The sequence below is a fragment of the Rousettus aegyptiacus genome, unplaced genomic scaffold, assembly GCF_014176215.1.
Source record: "Rousettus aegyptiacus isolate mRouAeg1 unplaced genomic scaffold, mRouAeg1.p scaffold_m13_p_14, whole genome shotgun sequence".
Lineage (NCBI taxonomy): Eukaryota > Metazoa > Chordata > Mammalia > Chiroptera > Pteropodidae > Rousettus > Rousettus aegyptiacus.
The window spans coordinates 39,555,937-39,575,822 of NW_023416289.1; the positions used below are offsets into that span (position 1 = coordinate 39,555,937).

At 49.1% G+C, this 19,886-nt stretch overlaps 2 protein-coding genes across 2 annotated transcripts; both read right to left on the minus strand.

The window, feature by feature from the left end:
- Nucleotides 1–2,750: 2,750 nt before the first annotated feature.
- LGALS4 (galectin 4) lies at nucleotides 2,751–11,265 on the minus strand. The gene is made up of 9 exons (XM_016165265.2): nucleotides 10,173–11,265; nucleotides 9,359–9,447; nucleotides 7,722–7,926; nucleotides 5,695–5,829; nucleotides 3,961–4,002; nucleotides 3,751–3,780; nucleotides 3,370–3,458; nucleotides 3,066–3,231; nucleotides 2,751–2,991 (listed from the first exon to the last, which is right to left on the minus strand). Exons 1-9 carry the CDS (start codon nucleotides 10,215–10,217, stop codon nucleotides 2,845–2,847), a joined length of 948 nt encoding a protein of 315 aa, XP_016020751.2. The 5' UTR covers nucleotides 10,218–11,265; the 3' UTR covers nucleotides 2,751–2,844.
- A 126-nt stretch (nucleotides 11,266–11,391) lies between these two features.
- Nucleotides 11,392–18,866, minus strand: ECH1 (enoyl-CoA hydratase 1). Its single transcript, XM_016165264.2, has 10 exons — nucleotides 18,719–18,866; nucleotides 17,731–17,935; nucleotides 17,532–17,620; nucleotides 13,376–13,500; nucleotides 13,243–13,291; nucleotides 12,998–13,062; nucleotides 12,310–12,380; nucleotides 12,148–12,219; nucleotides 11,876–12,026; nucleotides 11,392–11,697 (listed from the first exon to the last, which is right to left on the minus strand). The coding sequence occupies exons 1-10, from the start codon at nucleotides 18,849–18,851 to the stop codon at nucleotides 11,593–11,595; spliced, it is 1,065 nt and encodes a 354-aa protein (XP_016020750.1). The 5' UTR covers nucleotides 18,852–18,866; the 3' UTR covers nucleotides 11,392–11,592.
- Nucleotides 18,867–19,886: the final 1,020 nt, after the last annotated feature.

The window sequence follows — 19,886 nt, forward strand, 5'->3', positions numbered from 1 at the left end:
GATAAAGGTGGTTGGGGTCCTGGGATTAGCTCACAGTCATCCAGGGTGTTAATTTCCTGCTTTACAGTTTTGCCTTACAGTGGACATGAGAGGAAATGTTCTTGTTTGAAAAAAATGCACACAAATGTATTTGAAGATGATCGGGAAGTGTGCTGGCAACTTATTCTCAAATGAGTGTAGGAATAAAATATTCGTACTGTACTTAACAATTTTCTGTCATTTCAAAATTTAAAAAATATATATATATACACACACAAAAGAAAGTCCTCCTTTATGAGACTAAACTACTGTTACCCATGTCTTCATTTCTTGTGTGTCTTTCTGATTACAAAATGTATGCATGCTCATTCCAGAATTTCGAACATCAAATTTAAAATCATCAGCAATTTCAATTCAGATAATAAATGCTGTTAACATATTAGTGTTTCTTTCTAGCCTTTTTTTCTATAATAGTTTACATACACTATACATTTGGAGAAATTTAAAAATATGTATATTTTGAAATATCTATTAACAAATATTGGAAAATTGGCATGTATATTACACATATATATATATTTCCAAATATATGTCAATAGCTAACATTTCCTGAGTCCCTGCTCTGTGTGGTCACTGTGCTGCCATTCTTTCAATCCTTACAATGACCCACTGAGGTAACACTCATTGTTCCTATTTTGTAAATGCGGCGTCTGACGCACAAGGAGGCTAAGTGACCTGTTCGAAGTCACACATCACGTAGATGACGGAACAGGAGGGACCAGAGCCAGGTGAATGCGACCCCACGGCTTGGGGTCTAAAGCCCTGGGAAATTGTGGTTTGCTTTGTTTTTTAATATCAACCTTACTGGGGTCCAATGTAATACAGCAAAGTCCGCCCTTTCTGGGTGTACAGGCCCATGAATTTTGACAAACCCACGTGGTGTGTGCCCGGCACCACAGTCAAGGCACAGGACGTCTGCATCGTCTGCCCAAGCACGGCCCTGGCACCTGGCAGCGGCTGATCTGCTCTCTGTCAGCCTAAAGTAGTTGTTCCTGCTCTCAAATTTTGTGTGAAAGTCAGGCCCGTGCTCCTTTCCGCCTGGCTCCTTTCTCTCAGCGGGATGTTTCTGAGGTTCATTCGAGTGTTTGCCCATATCGATAATTCTCTCCTTCCAGTCTGAGTGGTTATCCACACGTGACCGCACCGCGGTGTGTTTATCCATTCACTTGCTGGTGGATGCTGGGGTTGTTCGCCGAGCTGGCGATCACGAATAGGACGGTATGAACAAATCGCTGTGTGGATGTGTTTTGATTTGTTCTGGATACATGACCAGGAGCCAAGTTGCTGGGTCATGTGATCAGCGCATGCTAAACATCATAAGGAATTGCCGAATTGTTTTCCAGTGTGGTGGAGCCATTCTACGTGTTCTGTATTTTCTGTAGTGTGTGAGTTACATTACGCCCTCACCAACAGGTAGAACCATCAATTCCTGTTTGTTCATTTTAACTTTAGCCCTTCCAATGAGTTGTGTAATGTTATCTCATTGTGGTTTATTTTGCATTTTTCTGTAACTACTGATGCTTAGTGAGTGTTCATCGTATATTCTCTTTGTGAAGCATCTGTTCAGACTGCCCGTTTTTAATTGGATTGTTTTCTTATTTGGGGTTATAAATGTTCTTTACACTTTCTCTATATAGTCATTTGTCAAATATATGTATTGTAAATATTTTTGCACACCTTCTCATTTCCTTAACAGTATGTTTCTCAGAGCAGAAGTCTTTAACTGTGACAAAAGTACACCTTATCGGCATTGTGTATTACGGCTTATGCTTTGGTGTCCTACTTAAGAAATCTTTGTCTATCTCAGGTCACAAAGATCATCTCTTGTAATATGTTTTCTAGCTTTTTAAAAAATATATATATAGTTTTAGCATTTACGTTTAGGTCTATTTCCCATTTTTAGTTAATTTCTGTGAAATGTGTGAGATAAGGGTTGAGGGTCCTTTCTTGCCATGTGGATGTCCAGTAACTTCAGCACCATTTGTTGAAATGGCTGTCTTTTTGCCTATTGAATTACCTTGATATTTTTTGTCAAAAAGAAATAGATCATAAATGTGTGGGTTTGTTTCTGGACTCTCCCTTCTGATTCATTGGTCTGTGTGTCTGCCCTGACCCCAATGCCACATTCTTGGTCACTGGAACTTTCCAGTGAGTCCTGAAATCAGGTAGTGTAAATATTCTAACTTTGTTCTTTTCAAAATTGTTTTAACTGCTCTAGGTCTTTTAAAATTTTTTTTTAAATTTTAATTAGTTTCAAGTATAGAGTACATTCTAGGTCTTTTTAATTTTCAAGTAAATTGTAATAAATATATCTACAAAAATTATGACTATTTCTATAGAGAAAAAAGAACATTTTTATTTCTTCTCTAGTCAGTTTAGATAATTTCTGACTTTCTAGGAATTTGTTCTCGTCTAAGTTGCCTAATTTGTTGGCCTAAACGTGCTCATACCATTTCCTTGTATTCCTTTGTATTTTCTGTAGTGTCATTAGTGGCGTTCCCGTCCTCATTCTTGATTTTGGATAATAATAATTGTCGTGGGGAGTGAATGAGCTGATACACATAAAATCAGTGTCTGGATGGGGTGGGGTACTTAGATTTACTATGATGGGAGGACGGATGGACAGGTGACTGGATGGCTGGATGGACAGTGCATGATTGAAGCAAGGAAGCAAGGAACAGTGACGGAGTGAATGGAGTCACAGACACTCATGAGACACCTTCAGACATTTTTATTAGAGGCCTAAAAGAGAGTCTTATGGGGTCTTTCTCTATGTGCTCCCGGGGTTACGGTGCCAGGAGTAGATCAGATCTGGACGTAGGACAAGGTGACATCACCCTGGATCTCCAGCACGTCCACCCTCGGGAAGGCTGAAAGGCGGTGGGAGTAGTCGAAGAGGTGCTGGCCGTTAGCGTAAACCTTGAAGCGATCATTGCCACAGCGGATGGACAGCTGCAGGAAGCGAGGTGTTAGGCCAGAGCCTGGCCAGAGGCTTGTGGGGGAGGGGAAGAGAGACCCAGACTCACGTCAAAGAACTGGCCAGGACCAAACGGGTTGTAGGAGAGACTCCTCTCCTCAGATCCCCATGAGCCATTCAGATAGCTGTTGCGAACCACGGCGCCTTCGTTCATGCGGGGGTTAATGTGTAGGGCCAGGTCCCCTGAGGACTCCACCTTGAAGTTGATGGCAAAGCTGGGGACAAGAGAGAGAGATGAAGAGCTAGAAGGGGCCAGCATCTGGTTGCTTAAGGGAGGAATGGGCTGGGGACCGAATTCACAAGTCTGAGGGAGGAAGGGCCTGAGGATTCCTGCCTCAGTCTGGGTTCTGTACCTCTGGCCTGTGGGTGGCACGTAGCCCTTAACTATGATGGTTCTTCGGGCTGTGAGGCCCCCTGTCAGTCTCCTCATAAATGGCACAGGCTGTGGGAAGAGAACGTGGGGTCCCATCATCTCTCAGAAGCCAGATGTGGGTACAAATTTTCAGAGAGGGGTCCCTAGTCTTCCTAGGAAATGTCCCCAACCCCTGTACCCTGCCTCACCCTGACCTCCAGTCCCACCCTCTTCCCACCTCCTGCCCCAAACTCCTCCTGCCCCCTCTGTTCCTACCCCTCTCAGGGCTCCCATGGATCAGGGCCTCCTACCCATCGCCATCGGTTCCTGCGTCCCCACAAATCGCCCACCTCAGCACCCCAAACTCCGCAGGACACCTTACCGGGTTGAAGGTTGGTGGTCCCTCCATGGCCTGTGAAGTGAGGGAGAAGAGACATTATACTATAATATCTGACAAATATTTACGGCACAGCTACTGCAGCCATGTCTCTAGGTGCTGGATTATTTTTACTGGGGATCCGACCTCTACGACCCCCCTCCCCCCAGTGCTTGCCACCCCGCCACCAGATGGCCACACAGCCTTCCTACTTACAGGCAGGTCACTCAGTGGTGGCCGGTAGCTGTGGCCAGGACCCTGCAAAGACAGAAGGCAGGACTAGTGACAGGGGCGGGGACTTCGGCAGCCCCAGGATGTCCTGAGCCACCAAACCCCCACCTCAAGGGGAAATCCCTCACCCACCACCAGTTATTTACTGGGTATGCTGGAATAGTCATGGGTATCTGTGGGCACAGAGGGAGAAGGAAGTGATGAGAGGGATCCTGAGCTAAGGCCTTGAGGGTGTCAAGGATGCTTGCCCCCAGGCCACTACCATCCAAGGGAGCCCTGGGGTCAAACAGCAGCTCCCAGATGGCTCATTAATGGAGAGGGACTGGCCGTCTTAAGGGACCTCCAGTACATAGTGACTCTCACTCCACACCTCAGGACAAGCCAGGCATATTCTATTCTTGTACCCTCCCCTATCCTGGCTTCCTGCTGTCCCAGGACCCTCATCAGCCCTCCATTCCCCCCTCAACCTGGAAGCCACACGATAAAGCAATAAAGCGTACACTCTCTCAGGCTCACACAGCAGTAGCCCTGCACACCTGACCCCCAGCCACCACGTGCCCCCCACTGGGGCAACGAAGAGCCCTTGGAACAGCCAAGTTCCTGCTTCTCCCTCGTCTATGTCCGGCTCTCTCAGTCCGTCTCTCTCTGTTCCTGTTTCTCAGTCTCTGTCTCTCTGTCTCAATGTCTCTGTGCCACTCCCTCTCCCACAGCTTCTCACAGGTGGTTCCTCCTGCTTGGAACCCCTTTTCCTTCCCTTGCTGACTCTTATTCACTCTGTCTCTCTGTTTCCTCCTCTTTCTAATCAACTCCTTTCTGCCTTGACTTCCATTTTAAGCCAGCTAATCTAAAGGCCCTTTAAAAATAGCTTTATTATTGGTTGTCTTTTTAAAATGCATTGATGAAGCTGACAGGAAAATGAAGCCCATAGGCCCTCAGTCGCCTTACAGATGAAGACTTTCCCAATGTTTCCTCATTGAAGAGGCAGAGGAATGGCCCAAACAGACCCCGTGGCTCTGCTACCTGCCAGCTCCGTGATCTTGGCCAAATTACTTAAGCTCTCTGCGCTTCTGTAAATTGGGGCTGATGATCATCAGAGCACTGCCCCGTGGAGGTGCTGGGGTCTTGCAGGTTGGGAGTGTGGAGCCCTCAGTTGGAGGACGTGTCAAGGGGCTGCAGCTGGGGCTTCTCTGAGCAGGTCCAGTGCGCGTGTGCCGGGACGTTGTTCTTGTGGACCTGGGAGTGGGCTTGGACACATGTCTGCAGCTTTCACAGATGCTGCCCGGTCTTTTCCAAGGAAGGGACGTGTAGCCAGTCTGTGGCGGCACCAGTGAGCGCAGCGCGCCTGTCTCATTGGACCTCTTCTGGTGGCTGTAGGGGCGACTTGTGGTGTTTCCCAGGTGACTGAAGACATTCGAATGTGTTTGCTATGTCTATGGTTTTTGTTCCTCCGCATCTTCACTTCCTGACTCCACTCACACACCTCCTGCTCCAGAAAGTCCTTCCTTAGCACTCCTCAAAGCTCCCCTATGTCCCCCATGCCGGCCCTGACCACTTGTAACCAACAGCATCTGGTGACATAGTAGACTGTCATGGTCACCTCTGGGTCCATGGCATCACCCAGCAAAGGCACTGGCACAGAGCAGGTACTCAGGAAATAACTGAACGTGGGAATGAATTAATAAAAGAAGGAAGCGACTAAGAGGGGGAGACACCACACACCTGGCTTGGGGCGGGCTGGCCTCCGATGAAGTTGATTGATCGAAGTTCCAGGTCCCCACTTACTTGCAAGTGGGTGACCATCTGTAGGGGGAGCCGGTGCCCATACTCATAGAATGGATTTCCATTTACTACCACCTGTAGGGCAGGATGAAGTCAGAGTCGGCACCCAAGACCTGGGGAAGGTAGAGACAGGAAGCAAGTAACAGCATTCTTTTTAACTTGGGGTCAAAGGCTTGGGGGTGAGCTGGGATAGTCTCAGAGTCAGGGATCTTGGAGTCCGTAGGTCAGAGGTCAAGCCAGAGTTGAAAGTCAGCTCACAGATTGATGGATGGCAGAGAATACTTCAGTCTGGGGATGGAGATAAGGAGAGAAGAGAGTCTGAGTCCCAGTTTTGGCACCAAGTAGTTGGGGTCGAAGTCTGGCTCTGACATGTCTTGGCTGCCTGACCTCAGGTAAGTCACGTCACCTCTCTGAGCCTTTGTTTCTTCATCTGAAAAATGAGAGCTCACTCTGGGATTGTTGGGAAGATTAAAACCCAGTAAGACATTGTGAAAGTCATGTGTCAAGCCTGGCTTTGTAACCCTATCTCAATGTACTTTAAGTCATCACATTCCAATGATAGCGTTAAGCATGGCCAAGAGCCAGCTCCGCAGGACTGAGTACTTCCTATGTGCTAAGCATTTTACATGGTGATATCAACATGGTGATTCTCTCAACAGCTTCTTGAGGCAAAACAAGGGATCATCCCTGTTGTTCAAGAAAGCAAAAGCTCCAGGGGGTGGACTGAACAGCTAAAGGTCACACGTGGGGGAGTGGCAAAGCTCGGACTCAAATCCTTGTCTGTCCAACATCAAATCATGACAGGAACCACCAGTGATGAGGTTAGAAATCTGGTGCCCATAGGAGGGCAAATAAAGTCCAGGTAGGTTGTCCAGCCTTGCAGATCCCTTCTAGGAGATTCCTCGCATGGGTCACGTGGGATGAACAGGCACAGGATATCTGTGACAGTGTCATTCGTGGGGAGCTGGAAGCGGGGATGGAGTGAACTCAGAGTAGGGACACCGGGAGTCCTGCAGAACCGTCAGAAGGCGCAGACCAGGTGTGACGGAGCAACACAGGGGCTCCAACGCACAGACAATGAGTGAGAAAAGCAGCAGATGGGATGGCACAGCACCGACTACGTACGTGCGCAAGAAAAACTAAGGCACAGAAACAGATCCGGGCCAAGAGAAGCCAGGATAAAGGCCACCCCTGGGTACAAGGGGACTGGGAGGGACAGGAGGGGGCTTCTGGAGCCCAAGCGGTTCTGTTTCGAGACCTAGGTGCTGGTTCCATGGGTGCATTCTCTTTGTGAAGAAACGTGAGTTGTGTATGTGTGGCACGTGTGGCACACACTTTCCTTACCTGGGTCACACTTGAATAACACACAAAAAATACTTGAACAGTAGTAATCAGTCGCAGTGTGTGGGCCTCATCTGGACCCTGATTGAAACAAACTGTGGAAAACAACTCCCATGGCGTTTACGAGATACCTGGAGCATGTGGCGACACTAAGGAAGGACTGTCAATTTCTCAGGCGTGATAATGGCAGCGTGACGGTGTTTACAAAACCTGAAATGTTCATGAATTAAACTGTATGATATCAAGGATCTGCTTTTAAGTCATATGGGAGAGGAGTGTAGGGTAGGGAGGAAAGCAGAGGGACCTAGAGTTGACACTATTGGAGCTGACCAAGCAGAGGAGAGGTTCGCTGTACTCTGTGCTTCCTTTTGTGTGTGCGTTTAGAGTTCTCCATAATAGGAAAAATATGCATTTTTCAAGAACTCAAAGGAACAAGACTATCGAGATACATTAAACTTATTAAAAGCCACTCTGTGGTGGACAAATGGGGATGAGAAAGAGATAAAATAATTTTTTTAATAGTCAGGAAAGAAAGAAAAAACGAAAAAAAGAAAAGAGAGGAGGGGGGAAGGGAAGGAGAGAGGGGGAGGAAGGCCCGCCCCGCCCCGCCCCGCCCCGCCCCCCACCTTGTAGTGCTCCGCCAGGACCATGAACACCAGCTCGAAGGCGGCGCCCTTGCGGAAGGGCATGCTTCTTTTCCTCTCCTCGCTGCCCCACTTGCCGCCCTGCTGCGTGTTGAAGACCACCTTGTCCCAGCCATCAAAGCGGGGATTGAAGTGCAAGGCGATGTCGGCCCCAGGGCCCTGTCCCACCGTGAAGTTCACGGTGAACCTGGAGGCACAGGAAGAACTGTTACTCTGGCGCCACCTGCCAGCCCGGGGGACCCAATTCCCGGAAGCCGGCTCTGTCCCACCCTGTTCCAGGGTCCCTGACGAGGCCACCGTGGTGGCACTGTTGACCCTAGATAAGAGGGCGAGGTGTCTTCCTGATTTTCCAGGAGGCAGATAACTAACGCCTCCCCTTTGCTCACTTCCTTTCTTTACCAGATCCCTCCCCATCTCCTCCAACTTCAAATAGGACTGCCACTGCGACTCCTGCGTTTCGCCCTCCCTCACCTCGGGCCAGGCATTGTCCCCGGAACCCTACATCTATCAGTCAGGCTTTGCTGCTTCCCTGGCCTTTCCTCACATGCGGCCAGGGGGACCCTGTGGACGTCCAAGTCAGAGCACCTCCCTTCACACCAGCGTCCCCCAACTTAACTCCACCAGGGCAGGCACACACCCGTGTCGGGGCCTTTGCGCTGGGTGTTCTTTCTGCCTGGACTGCCCTTCCCTCAGATACACCTCAGGTTCCCTCCCTCACCTCCTTCAGGTCTTTGCTGAAATGTCCCCTTCCTGGGGAGGCCTTCCCTGGCCACTCTATTTAAAGGGAGAATGACATGCCCCTCTCCCACCACATCCACTCTCCATCTCCCTTCCCTCCTTATTTGTCTCCATAGCACTTATCACCACTTGATATATTACACATTTGACTTATTTATTTTTTAATCTGTCTCTGCCACTAGAATGTCAGCTCTGTGTGGGCTGGGATCTTTGTCCTGTAGACCGCTCTGTCTGTAGTGCCTAGGCACAAAGCGGGCACACTGAATGATCAAGGAACAATGAACAAAGGAGCAACAATCTCGTGAGGTCAGTTAAATTATTATCGTCATTTTTGAGGCCATAAAAAAAAATCTACAGCCAAACCACCCTGAATGCCCCTGATCATCTGATCTTGGAAGCTAAGCAGAGTCAGGCTTGGTTAGTACTTGGATGGGAGAAAACAAATCTTAGACCTATTTTAGTGCTTACTTTCCGGTTCTACATCTTTTGCACACTGAATCCTCAAAATGATCCCATTTTACAGACGGGAAACTAAAGCGCAGAGAGGTACAGTAGCTTTCCCAGTCACACAGCTGGTACGTGACAGAGCTCTGGGCTGACAACCTCCATTCATGCTATCACATCCATCATTTCCAATCTAATGACCCAAATAGGGGACCACCTCTCATGATGAACCTCCCTGACCCCTCCTAGCCTCCAGCCCCACCCCCCTTCCTATCTGATCACCAAGTCCCGATCTCCCCAGACCACAGCTGGCCTTTGGCCACTGAGTGTGGTGGTGTAGAGCCACACCCGGATGGCGGTGGAGTAAGGTAAGGAGGCTGGAAGCCCCCTGTTCATAGCCCCCTCCCAGTTGAGCCTGGCCTGGGGGAGGGTCTTACCTCTTCATGTGTTCACTAGCCACTCCTTGGATGTAAACAGACATCCCAATGCTGAGACCACCGGGGATGGGCTTGTTGTAGGGCAGAGTCTGTAAGCAGAAGGGGCCGCATGAGGGGCCTCGAAAGCCATCGTCTACTGCAGTCTTTACCCCTCATCTAGAAGCTCCCTCGCCATTCCCTTAAACAAGGGAGAGAAAGCTAACCGGTAAGAGATGGGTGTGACGATGAGGGCTGAGAGTTAGGAATGGACATAAATAGCCTGAGTGACAGGGTGGGAGTAAAGCAAGACCTTTGCAGAGACTGTTAGGAAGAAGGGTTAGGAAGAAGAGTCGGAGTCTGGAAATGCATTAACTAACGTGGATAAGGGAGAGGGGATGAACGGCAATGCTAGCTTCCCCCACCCCTGTCTCCATGGCTTTTTATTCTCTCTCTCACAAAGCTGGCTTTGTTATTATTATTAGTTACAATCAGATTAGTAATTACAGATTACAGTCAACTCCCAAATTCAGTGTCAAGGCCACCACCGTGTTATCAGCTACTCCCTCTTCTTACCCTTGTGCCTAGAGCAAGAAGTCCCAGAATAGGTAAGACGTGTGCGCCCTCCCTGTTGCGTAACCTTGATGCTCCAAGCACCAGGCATCCTGCCATGACTGCAGGCGTCTCTCACAACACAAGACCCAGGGGCGATATTGGGTAAATCAGACTCAGGGCTCTGGCGCGCACCTCCAAAGTTCGGGCAAAAAGTAAATTGGTGTGTAAGGGTCTGGGTGGAGCCAAGCCAGGGCCTGAGCCATGGCCGGGGCTGCCTTCTCACCGGGTTGTAGGTGGGCTGGTAGCCAGGTGCAGGGATGTAGGCCATCCTGAGAGGCTGAGCTGGCGACTCTGTCCTGTGAGAAGTACTGCGGGACTGAGGAGTGGTGTGGAGGGCAGGTGGTGGCTGGCTCTTATAGCTGAGGATAAGGGAGCGGCCAGCAGGGCAGGGTCCACAGAGGTCCCTCTTCCGGATCCCCTAGACTCATGTCTTCTCCTAGGGCACTCCCTGGTTCCCCTTCTCTCACCAGCCTTCATGGTAAACAGCCAGAACCCAGATCATCTGGGCCAGGCCTGGGGTACTCAGGGCAGGGACCCCTCCCCTGGCCTCTTCTGCAAAGAGGAAGTGCTAGGGAACTTCAGCCTCACCAGAGCCTTATCAGAGCCCATGACCTGGCCCTTTGTTAGCAGAAAGAGGGTGAGGCCAAGCAGACTGGGCAGGGCAGGGCGGCAGGAGTGGCCCAGGAGAGGTGGGCAACAGAAGCATGTGAAAGCAGGGAGGAACTAGGTGCTCTGAACACTCCAGGAATTGTGACTATGTGCCTACTACACGACATTACCATGACTCTTGTATACACAGTGGTTTAGATCACTGACTTCTTCGGCCGGAAGTTCTGGGTTCAAATCCTGCCTCTGCTACTTCCTGGCTGTGAGATCTTGGATTAGTGCCTTAACCTCATTTTTCCCATCTATAAAATGGGGATATTAATAGTTTCACCCTCATAGGGTCTTTGAAAGGAACCACTAAGCTAATAAATGCTCAGAACAGAACTTGATATATAGAAGGCACTAAATTAGTGCTTTGTCTCCTGTATTCATTTCGAACATGGTTCCAGAAGGGTGGAATCATATGAGAAAAGCCAAAGCTTAATGAAATGAGAAGGTTGGCTGGAGACTGGGTAGCAGTGGAACCCTGGGCAGACCCTAGCACCAAGTCCCACTATGCAGTGAGTAGGGGCCAGCCAGGGCGAACACTGCCCCGAAGCCTGGAGCAGGCAGGGAGACCATCTGCAGCCTTTCAGCCCAGACAGAGCCATGTGACTTTTGTTTGCTCTACCCTGTCAGACTTTCTATTGGCCCTGGCCTGTCTGCTGCCAGCTCTGAATAGCTCCTATTCCTATTGGTCAAAGCTGTCTCCCTATACTCTCTCCGAGGAGCTTGGAGCCCCCAGGCACATCTTAGACTCTTTCTGCCTCTGGCTTCTCTCCAATAAGGACACCATGTTCTTGACATTGTTTTATTGTTTGTGGGTCAAAGATAAGAGCATGGGCATGTGGGAATCAATGTCGTAAAATTATAAACTGGGAGACTGGATGAGAAGGAAGTGAGGTCACCATCTTCACTAATCCTCCCTCTCTGTGGATGAAGAAACACAGGTATGAGCTGCGTAAGGCAAGACCACAGGGCCTGTGACATGGGGGCTCTTAGAGCTTGGAGAAGGTGACAGTTTTCAGTTTCTTCTTTTCCATCATGGCCTGGAAGGACTTCTTGATGTCCTGGGATTGCAGCATGCTCATGTTCCAGGAAGCCTGGATAAGGAGGACAATGGGTAACGGAAAGGACAGGGCAAGGCTGGAGTGGGACTAATGAAAACAGGGGACATAGTAGCGCACGGAACAGGGGACAAGGCCTGCAGAGGCTGCTGAGCCCTGATTCGTTGCTCTGGGATCAAAGAAGGGATACGAATGGTCAGATGAAGAGCCTCACCATGTGGTTAAGGCCCTCAGCCACCGAATGGTCGCGGGAGTAGAGCAGGTTGACTTTGGTGCCCTGAACCGCCACAGGGCTCTTGGTGGCAATCTCGGCCGCCAGGGCAAGGGCTGCATCAAACGTGGCCTCCTTGTCTGGGAACACTCGGCTGTGAGTGAAGGAGTAAAGGGCTGTGGCAATCAGGAATGGGGATCTGAGAAGGGACTCAGAGAACCCCACCTGGGCCTGGATGCCCTTGAGCAATTCCCCAGCCCCAGCTGTGGCCCTACCTGACCAGCCCACTGCTAAGGGCTTCATCAGCCATCATCTTGCGCGCGGTGAAGGACAGCTCGTTGACCAGGCTTCAGGAGGACAGGGTATATCAGCGGATGGTGGTCATCACGAGTCAGGAGATGCCCTGTGGTCCCCTCCCTCAGGGTCCCCCCACTCACCTCTGGTTCCCGATGACTCTGGGCAGACGCTGCAGTGTTCCCACATCGGCTGCCAAACCCAGGTCGACCTCCTGGGGGAAGCAATCACATCAGTGCTTGGTTTCTGCCCAATATTGCCCCCATGCAACCTTGATGCCAGTGAAATTCTGCACTTACTGCAAGGTCACACTCCACCCCACCTCAGACACCCCTCGCTCAATACTCCATTCCATTCCCATCCACACACTTTCACCCATGGAGGTTCCTTCACTCTAGAATAGAGCCCACCTTCCGATTCCTCTGCCCTCTTAATTCTTCCAGGTCAGCCATATCTGCCTCCAGGGGGAAGTCCTCCTTAATCCTCCTCACCTTACCCCTTTACTGCATCCATGGGCTCCCTCCCTGCCTCCTGCCCTCTCCGGCACTGAGCCCATAATGTAGCTCTCCCAGCCTCAGTCCTGCCCCCATACCTCTAATCACTCCTGACCTCACCTGGACTGCATAATCTACTCTTGACTTCCATGGCCAAGCGTTACTTTTTAAGGGTCAATTCTGAAAAACTCTTCCATGAAGCGCTCCGGGCTCACTCCAGGCCCTCCCCTCAACCATCCCTTTAGCGTGCACTGTCCCTCCTCTGCCCTCACTCTGCCACTTATTACCCAGCTCCACACAGGACCCGAGGAAGCAGAAGCTCAGAGAGACGGCTCACCTTCACCTGGAAGAAAGCATCCTGGGCACAGTACCGGATGTCACAGGCGGTGATGAGGTCCACGCCTGGGAGATAGAGGCCAGGGACACTAAACGACCACAAGGACAAACTCCTCCTACCAGGTCGTGGGGGTTGCACCTCGGGACAAAGTCTAACTAGCAACAGATCTGAGGCTGGAGGCCATTGGCTGAGGCAGAAGGGGTAGACAAAGTAAATGCCCAGGTGCGTGGTGGACACAGACTTACCTCCCCCAACACAGCTCCCGTGGATGGCTGCAATCACGGGCTTAGGGCACTGGAAGGGAACAGGAGGGGCAGAGTCAGGGCTGACTCAGGAGAGGTGGGCAGGAGGGATGCCCTGCCAGGCTCCCAGAGTCACCTTCTCAATGACACTGAAGGTCTCTTGGTAACTGGAGATAAGATTACGGAGGTGCCAGCTGATGCGGGCCACATCCTCTTCGAAGGACTGAAAGAGGTCTGCACCCAAGTCCATGAAGTCAATACCTGGTGGGGAAGGTGAGAGGAGGCTCGTGTAGCATCCCAGGCCCTACCCATTGTTCCAGCTAGAAGTCAAAACCCAGGCTCAGAGAATTCAAACCCCCAAATCACCACAGTGGAGAAAGCAACTCACACAGGACTTAGCAAGGGATTACATGTGGGGTATAAAATAAATAAAAGCTAACATTTATTGAGCCATTACCCATTTCGTCCTCACAACAACCCTATGAGATGGTTCCTATTACTATCTCTATTTGAGGGGGTAAACTGAGGCACGGAGTGTTTAAGTTACTTGCCCAAGGCCACACTGGCTTGTGAGTGAGCTTGGCTTTTGCGCCCAGAATCGTTCAGCTGGCTCCAGGGTCATGCTTTTCACCATTATGCCAGACCACCCAGAGTCAAGGTTTTTGCTTTGAGCAAATGAGTCAATGATGGTGATGCTTCCTGAGATAGGAAGGTGGGAGATGGAGCAATTTGGGGGGGGCTCCAACTGCAGACAATTCCAAATCTGGTATTTCCTCCTCTGTTCAGTCTCCATGACCACTACTCTAGCCACCTTTATGTTCCTGGATCTCCCACTTCCACCTCTGCGCCTACAGTCTGCTCCCCAAACACAGCCAGCGGGAACCTGTGGACACCTCCCCTCCCACCCCGCTTACATAGGATGAAATGCAAGGTGTTTGCCAATACCTGACCGGCCCTGCACCGGCATCATTCTCCAGCTATTCCTTGCAGCACACAGGCCTCCAGCCCTCGTTCCAACAGCATAGCACACTGCCTGCCCAGGGGCTTCGTGCCTCCTGCTCCTTCTGCCTAGAACAATCTTTCACCCTGCAATGGTTGCAAGACTATCACTCTGTGCAGGCCACAGCTCAAAGGTCACCTCCTCAGAAAGGTCCACTCTGGCTACGTAGTAGACCCCGCGCTAGGTCCTTTCTCCGCCTGGCCTACACTGCCCTCTCATTACCACGTAATTCTGTGTTTATCTCATTTAGTCCATCTCCCTTTCTCGGATGTGAGCTCCAGGAGTGGAGGAATGTGTGTCTTTTTGCCTGTCTACCACTGTATCCCCCACTGCCTCAACGGGGCCTAGCACACAGAGTGCTCAGTAAGTGAGGGATTCAGACGGTCCCTGCCCTCATGAAATCGCCCTGCTTTGGGAGAGATAAATAAATAAAATACATTTTGTCAGATGGTGGTAAATGGAGAGTATGGAGTGTGAGTGTGAGTGTGTGTGTGTTTGTGTGTGTGTGTGTGTATACAATGAAGGCTGTTGCAGTATTCAGTTGGGGGGGTCAGGAACCCTCTCACTGAAAAAGTGATATCTGAGTAAAGATCTGAAGGAGAGACAGGGAGCTCTAGGGAAAAGAGTTCCAACTGTCAGAATTCGCCAGTGCAAAGGCCCAGTGGTAGGAATGCCCCAGGTCTGGCCAGGTAGATGGAGTGGAGTAAGCAAGGGGGAAAGGAGGAAGAGTCAAGGTCGGAGACGAGACAGGTGCCCGCCATGAGGGCCTTCGTGGGGCAAGGGACACACTAGCTTTTACTCTGAGCGGCGACAGAGCCATGGGATCAGTTGATTGGCCACACCCGACTCTGAGGCTTCCAGGACTCCACAGCCGGTTTAAACAGCTGAGCCCAGAGGACTGCTGGCTCAGGGTGGCGCTGAATTTGTGCAAGTTAAATACGGTTAAGACAGGATCCCCCTTTGTGACCCTGGCCTGATCACTTCGTCTTCTGGACCTGGGGTTTCTTCTCTGTAAAATGCGGGTAAAACCGTCCCAAAAGCTGATGAGACTGCAAGGTTTCAAGGACACAGAGCCTAGAGGCACTCTGCACAGTGCCAGGCACACATGGCCGCACAGTGTATTACTCTATACTCCATCTCGGTGCAGGCCAGAATAGCCAGGACTAGTCCGAGGGCATCTATCTACTCGATTCCACGCCGTGCCTAAGAGGCCAGCAGCACTCAACAGGAGCCATGCTTATTCCCAGCACAAGCACAGCTTGGCCTCTTCCAATCCCTCCTCCTACTGATTTTTCTGGTTTACCCACCCTGGCTTTTGCAACTCCTTGAAGTAAAGGGCTGCCGACCAGGATTCAAGGGATCCCCCTTTACAGTGAGAAAGAACGATTCACTACAGAGGAGTCCCCTATTTTGTTCCCCTATGAACCTCAAAATGTTGCAGATATCATTCATAATCATAATTAAGTTATTCATAATCATAAATAACAGCTACAGCAACAAAAGTTTTACATGTATTAACATGTAGTCACTCATTCAATCCTCACAGCAACCCGATGTCAGTGCTAGTGTTCGCTCCATTCTCATTGGATGAGGAAATGGCAGCACAAAGAGGCACCAGTGGGGGGTGGCTGGCTGCTGGGGCCAGAGCCTTGCTTTGAACCACATTCCAGATACCGGGTATGGTCGGTCACTTAGCAGTTTTAGCAAGGGCCTTGCAGCCAGGCAGCCTGGATTCAAAATTCCTGGCTCTGCTACTTACATCCGTAAGAACTAGGCAAGTTTCTTCTCTCTCTGGGCCTCAGTTTACTCACTTATAAAACGGGGAGATAACTGAACTTGTCTCGTAGGGTTGTAGTAAGAATTAATTACCATGTGCGAAGTGCTTAGACACTCCACGAATTTTTAATTAGTAGTTCCACCCTATTATTGAAACTACGAATGAAACTGAGTTTCTTTTCTTGCCTCAGTGTCTTGATGCTTTTAGCCTGAAGCCAAGCTGAAGTGCTTGAAGAACCTGGGGACAGAATCAGGGTGACCCTAGCTGCTGGAAAGTGAGGGAGTAAATTCCAGAAAGGAGATAGAGAGGGGAGCCCCAAATTCTGTGTATAAGTTCTTCCCAAATCGCTTGCTGACCCATGAGTCATGCATGCAACCCAGCAAGAGATTTAAAAACTGATTCCAACTAAACTGCTGAAACAGCAAACTCAACACTCTTTAGAGTTAGATAATAAGATCCAGACTTTCCACAGCACCTTCTTCCAATATCCCAACATCCAAGTTACAGTCCAAACTTACTCCAAATGCAAAGAAACAGGAATATGAGATCCATTTTCTTCAAAAGAAAATAGAGATTGACCCGCAGGTGACTCAGATGTTGGTAGTAAGAGACAAAGATTTTAAAGCAGCCATTTTAACTATTCTTAATGGCACAAAGAAAGATATGCTTATGATAAATAAAAAGATATAAAACTTTGGCAGAGAAATGAAAAATATAAAAAAAGTACCAAATGGAAATTTGAGCACTTTAAACTACAATATCAGAAATTTAAAAAAAATCACTGAATGGGAGATTTAACAGCAGAGACGACAAAGGAGTCAGTGAATCTGGTCAGTGGAAATTAGTCTGAGGAACAGACCCGTGGGACAGTCAAAAGATCTAACAGACATATAATTGGAAATCAATTCTTCTGTGTTGAATAATTGCATGAAAGCATGTTATTATTATAATACACTTAACTGACACACAAAAAACAAACACTGAGGGGTGCTTCCATAGTGTAGTGGTTAGTGCGTCTGGTTTATACGTGGATGGTCCTGGGTTTGCGCCCCAGGTGGAGCCACGGACCGTACCCTGGGTGCACTGGGTCCCCCGAGTGCACCAGGGGTGCCAGGCCCTGGGTACACACTGCGAGCATATGGCAGGAGACGACCTGCCTTAAGAGATCCAGTTCTTAAGGGGAGAGTAGGAAGTGTGGATGGTAATTAAAGAGGAGAAACAAATACTAAGAGGGTAAGGGCCTTGGTCAAGGCCACAGATCCAGGATGGAAACCCAGACTTCAGAGCCCACGATCCTGCCACGTTCTGTTGGACTACTTTCTGTATCTGAATGTTTTAAATTTTAAAAAATGAGAAAAGGGGAAGTTAGAAACTGCTGAAAACCCTAATTAAGAAGCATTGCTCTATACTTTAAACTAATTTAAATAAATATATTTAAAAAAAAAAAAAAAGCATTGGTCTATTCCTTGGAACAGGGGAGACTGGAAGGGGCTGGGTAGGGAGAGCATCTGATACCTGCACTAAACACTTTTCCTCTACCAGAGATGACCACAGCCCGACAGTCAGCATCTTGCGCTATCTTGTTGAAGCATTCCACCATCTCCCTGTGGAGAAGCAAAGAGTGAAGGGCTGTTTCTGGGGTGAGGATCCCCTGCCCAGTCCCTCAGCCCATGCCTCCTCCTGCAGGGAGGCCTCCAGAATCTGCAGGCCAGACCTCCAGAAGGCCTTGTTCATGGCATTCCTCTTCTCCGGCCGGTTTAGCTCTACATGCAGAACGTGTCTCTGGGCAGCTGTCACCCGAAGGGACTCATAGTTGTGGTCAGAGGCTTTGCTAGGGGCTGCTCTGGAGGCGTCTTGTGCAGAGGAGCTCATGGGGCGAAGGTTAAGGTTGAGACCCAGGTAGGTGGGCGGTACTAGTCCTGGGGAGACAAAGGAAGAATCTTTGATGGACCTAGATTGGTGACACAGCACCTTCAAGAGCAGAGGGCATATATCTCAATGACACTAGACTGGGGAACACAAGACCCTTAGAGACCCCAGTTTAGGAAGATAGAGTTTAAGATTAGGGGTACACTTATCAGTGACCTCAGTCTGAGGACTACCTCAGACCCTTGATCATGGTGAAGAATTTTCACTCAAAAGGCTAACCTTACAATCTGCTTCTGTAGATATGCTTGCCACATAGGTTGCCAGTCAGGGTGACCTCGAAATTAACTAAAGACATCCTCCCTTTTGCTTGTTCTGTCTAAACAACAAATGTAACTGCCTGTGCCCCATTGCAACTCTCCTGCTTTGTAACCATCTTAGGACAAATTAACCAACTGGCCCATGCCAAATAAGTCCTGTAGAAGCAAAGTTGCATCTGAGCTCCCTCTCCTCCCAGATGCTCAGAGGGCTAGTTCCACTGGAGCAATAAACTTGACTTCTCCAACTCTCCTAGTGCTGCCTGGTTTCTCGCAGGTCATATTTTTGCAACATTTCTGCGACAGCAGGGCTGACTCCAGATTGGGAACAGTGAGCCGTCAGCGACCCAACTGTAAGACACAGTCCTACAGAACTGGGGAGCCTTTTGAAGGGGAACACCAGGGACGCCTGAGTTTAAGAGGTTCAGGCACTACGTGACCTGGAGCAGTCCTCCCTTTCCTATGACCTCTATGACAACATGACAGAGCAGCGGACCCCCAGAGGTCGAGGTGACTCACGAAACATCAGCAGGTCTCGGAGTCTGCCAGAAATCGAAGTCACTGTCGCCATTTTTGCTGAGTTGCTGCAGTAACCCGACCGGAAGAAGCCAAGGGGGCGGGCACAAAAGACCGCCATGTTGGACGAGGTCATTGATGCCGCAGCTTGAGAGCGGTGACGTCTCTCCTCTCGCCATTTTTACTAAGGGCAACCGGAAATAGCCTCGATTCGTCGCCTGAGTTATAGAGCGGCTTATAAGTGGACCCTTTGACCCAGTAGCAATCTGGCCAAAAATAATAATTCATGCTGCTAGGCATTTTTATATAAAGTTCATCACAGCGCTCTTACATAATGGTGTTAAAATTAGGGACAGTTGAAATAAGGATATAATAGCAGAGTAACTGCAGTTTGTAGTCATGCACTTGTACCAAGCTTAAAAGAAAAATTTATGTAATACTGTTTGCCCACATTAAGGTAATGGAAATGTAGACGGGTCAACATTAGGCACTGACTGTATAATCTGAACTCCTACACCGCCACAACGGCCTATTTCCCTTTGTACGTAGGAAAGGAGCTGGTGAGGGGAAGTCGCCTAGTTCGTCTCTGAGCTTCAGGAGGGAAGAGGCGGGGTTTATGTGGATTTGAATGAAGTCTGTGTTCTTAAAATAATTTCTTCAAAAAATAATAGTTTTTGAAAAAGCTTGTTAACCCAAGAGCATAAATACTGTAAAACTGTGTAAGTATGCTCGTTAGGGAGATGTTCACCAGGTAGTGGATGGCTCTGGGAAAACCTTGCCTTAATGAAATGTGCCAAACTCCTTTGGAAAACATCCTGTGACTACCCATCAGAGTTCTGCTTAGTTATCTATGCAATGTAAAACTGAAACCCCTTTGCAAATACATAACGTGAGAAAAATGTAAAGATAGCATTTAGTATGGGCTGACAAAAAAATACTTAAAAGATGGCTCTGTACATAAAATACAGTACATGCATAAAATCTCTAGGAAACTCGAAACTGCTAACGAAGGATGAAACTGGATACTGGAAGACAAAATGAAGAAATTTACTTTTTACCCTCTCAATTTGTTTAAAAGTATATCAGGTTTTGAAATTTGTGGCTGCAAGCTGACTAGTTTCTTGTCCAGACATCCTATTTGAGACTTCCCTTGTGAAGCAGTTCCTTCATT

What these genes read in the sequence shown, in the direction of transcription:
- LGALS4 (XM_016165265.2), bottom strand. Translation starts at nt 10,217, where the DNA reads ATGGCCTACATCCCTGCACCTGGCTACCAGCCCACCTACAACCCG. An exon ending in TCCTGGCGGAGCACTACAAG is followed by an intron (nt 5,830 to 7,721) that starts GTGGGGGGCGGG and finishes CCTGCCCTACAG; the next exon opens with GTGGTAGTAAATGGAAATCC. An exon ending in GCCAGCCCGCCCCAAGCCAG is followed by an intron (nt 4,003 to 5,694) that starts GTGTGTGGTGTC and finishes CTGTCTTTGCAG; the next exon opens with GGTCCTGGCCACAGCTACCG.
- ECH1 (XM_016165264.2), bottom strand. Translation starts at nt 18,851, where the DNA reads ATGACCTCGTCCAACATGGCGGTCTTTTGTGCCCGCCCCCTTGGCTTC. An exon ending in CCGAGACCTGCTGATGTTTC is followed by an intron (nt 17,936 to 18,718) that starts GTGAGTCACCTC and finishes TTGTCTCCCCAG; the next exon opens with GACTAGTACCGCCCACCTAC. An exon ending in CTGAGGGCCTTAACCACATG is followed by an intron (nt 11,698 to 11,875) that starts GTGAGGCTCTTC and finishes CTCCTTATCCAG; the next exon opens with GCTTCCTGGAACATGAGCAT.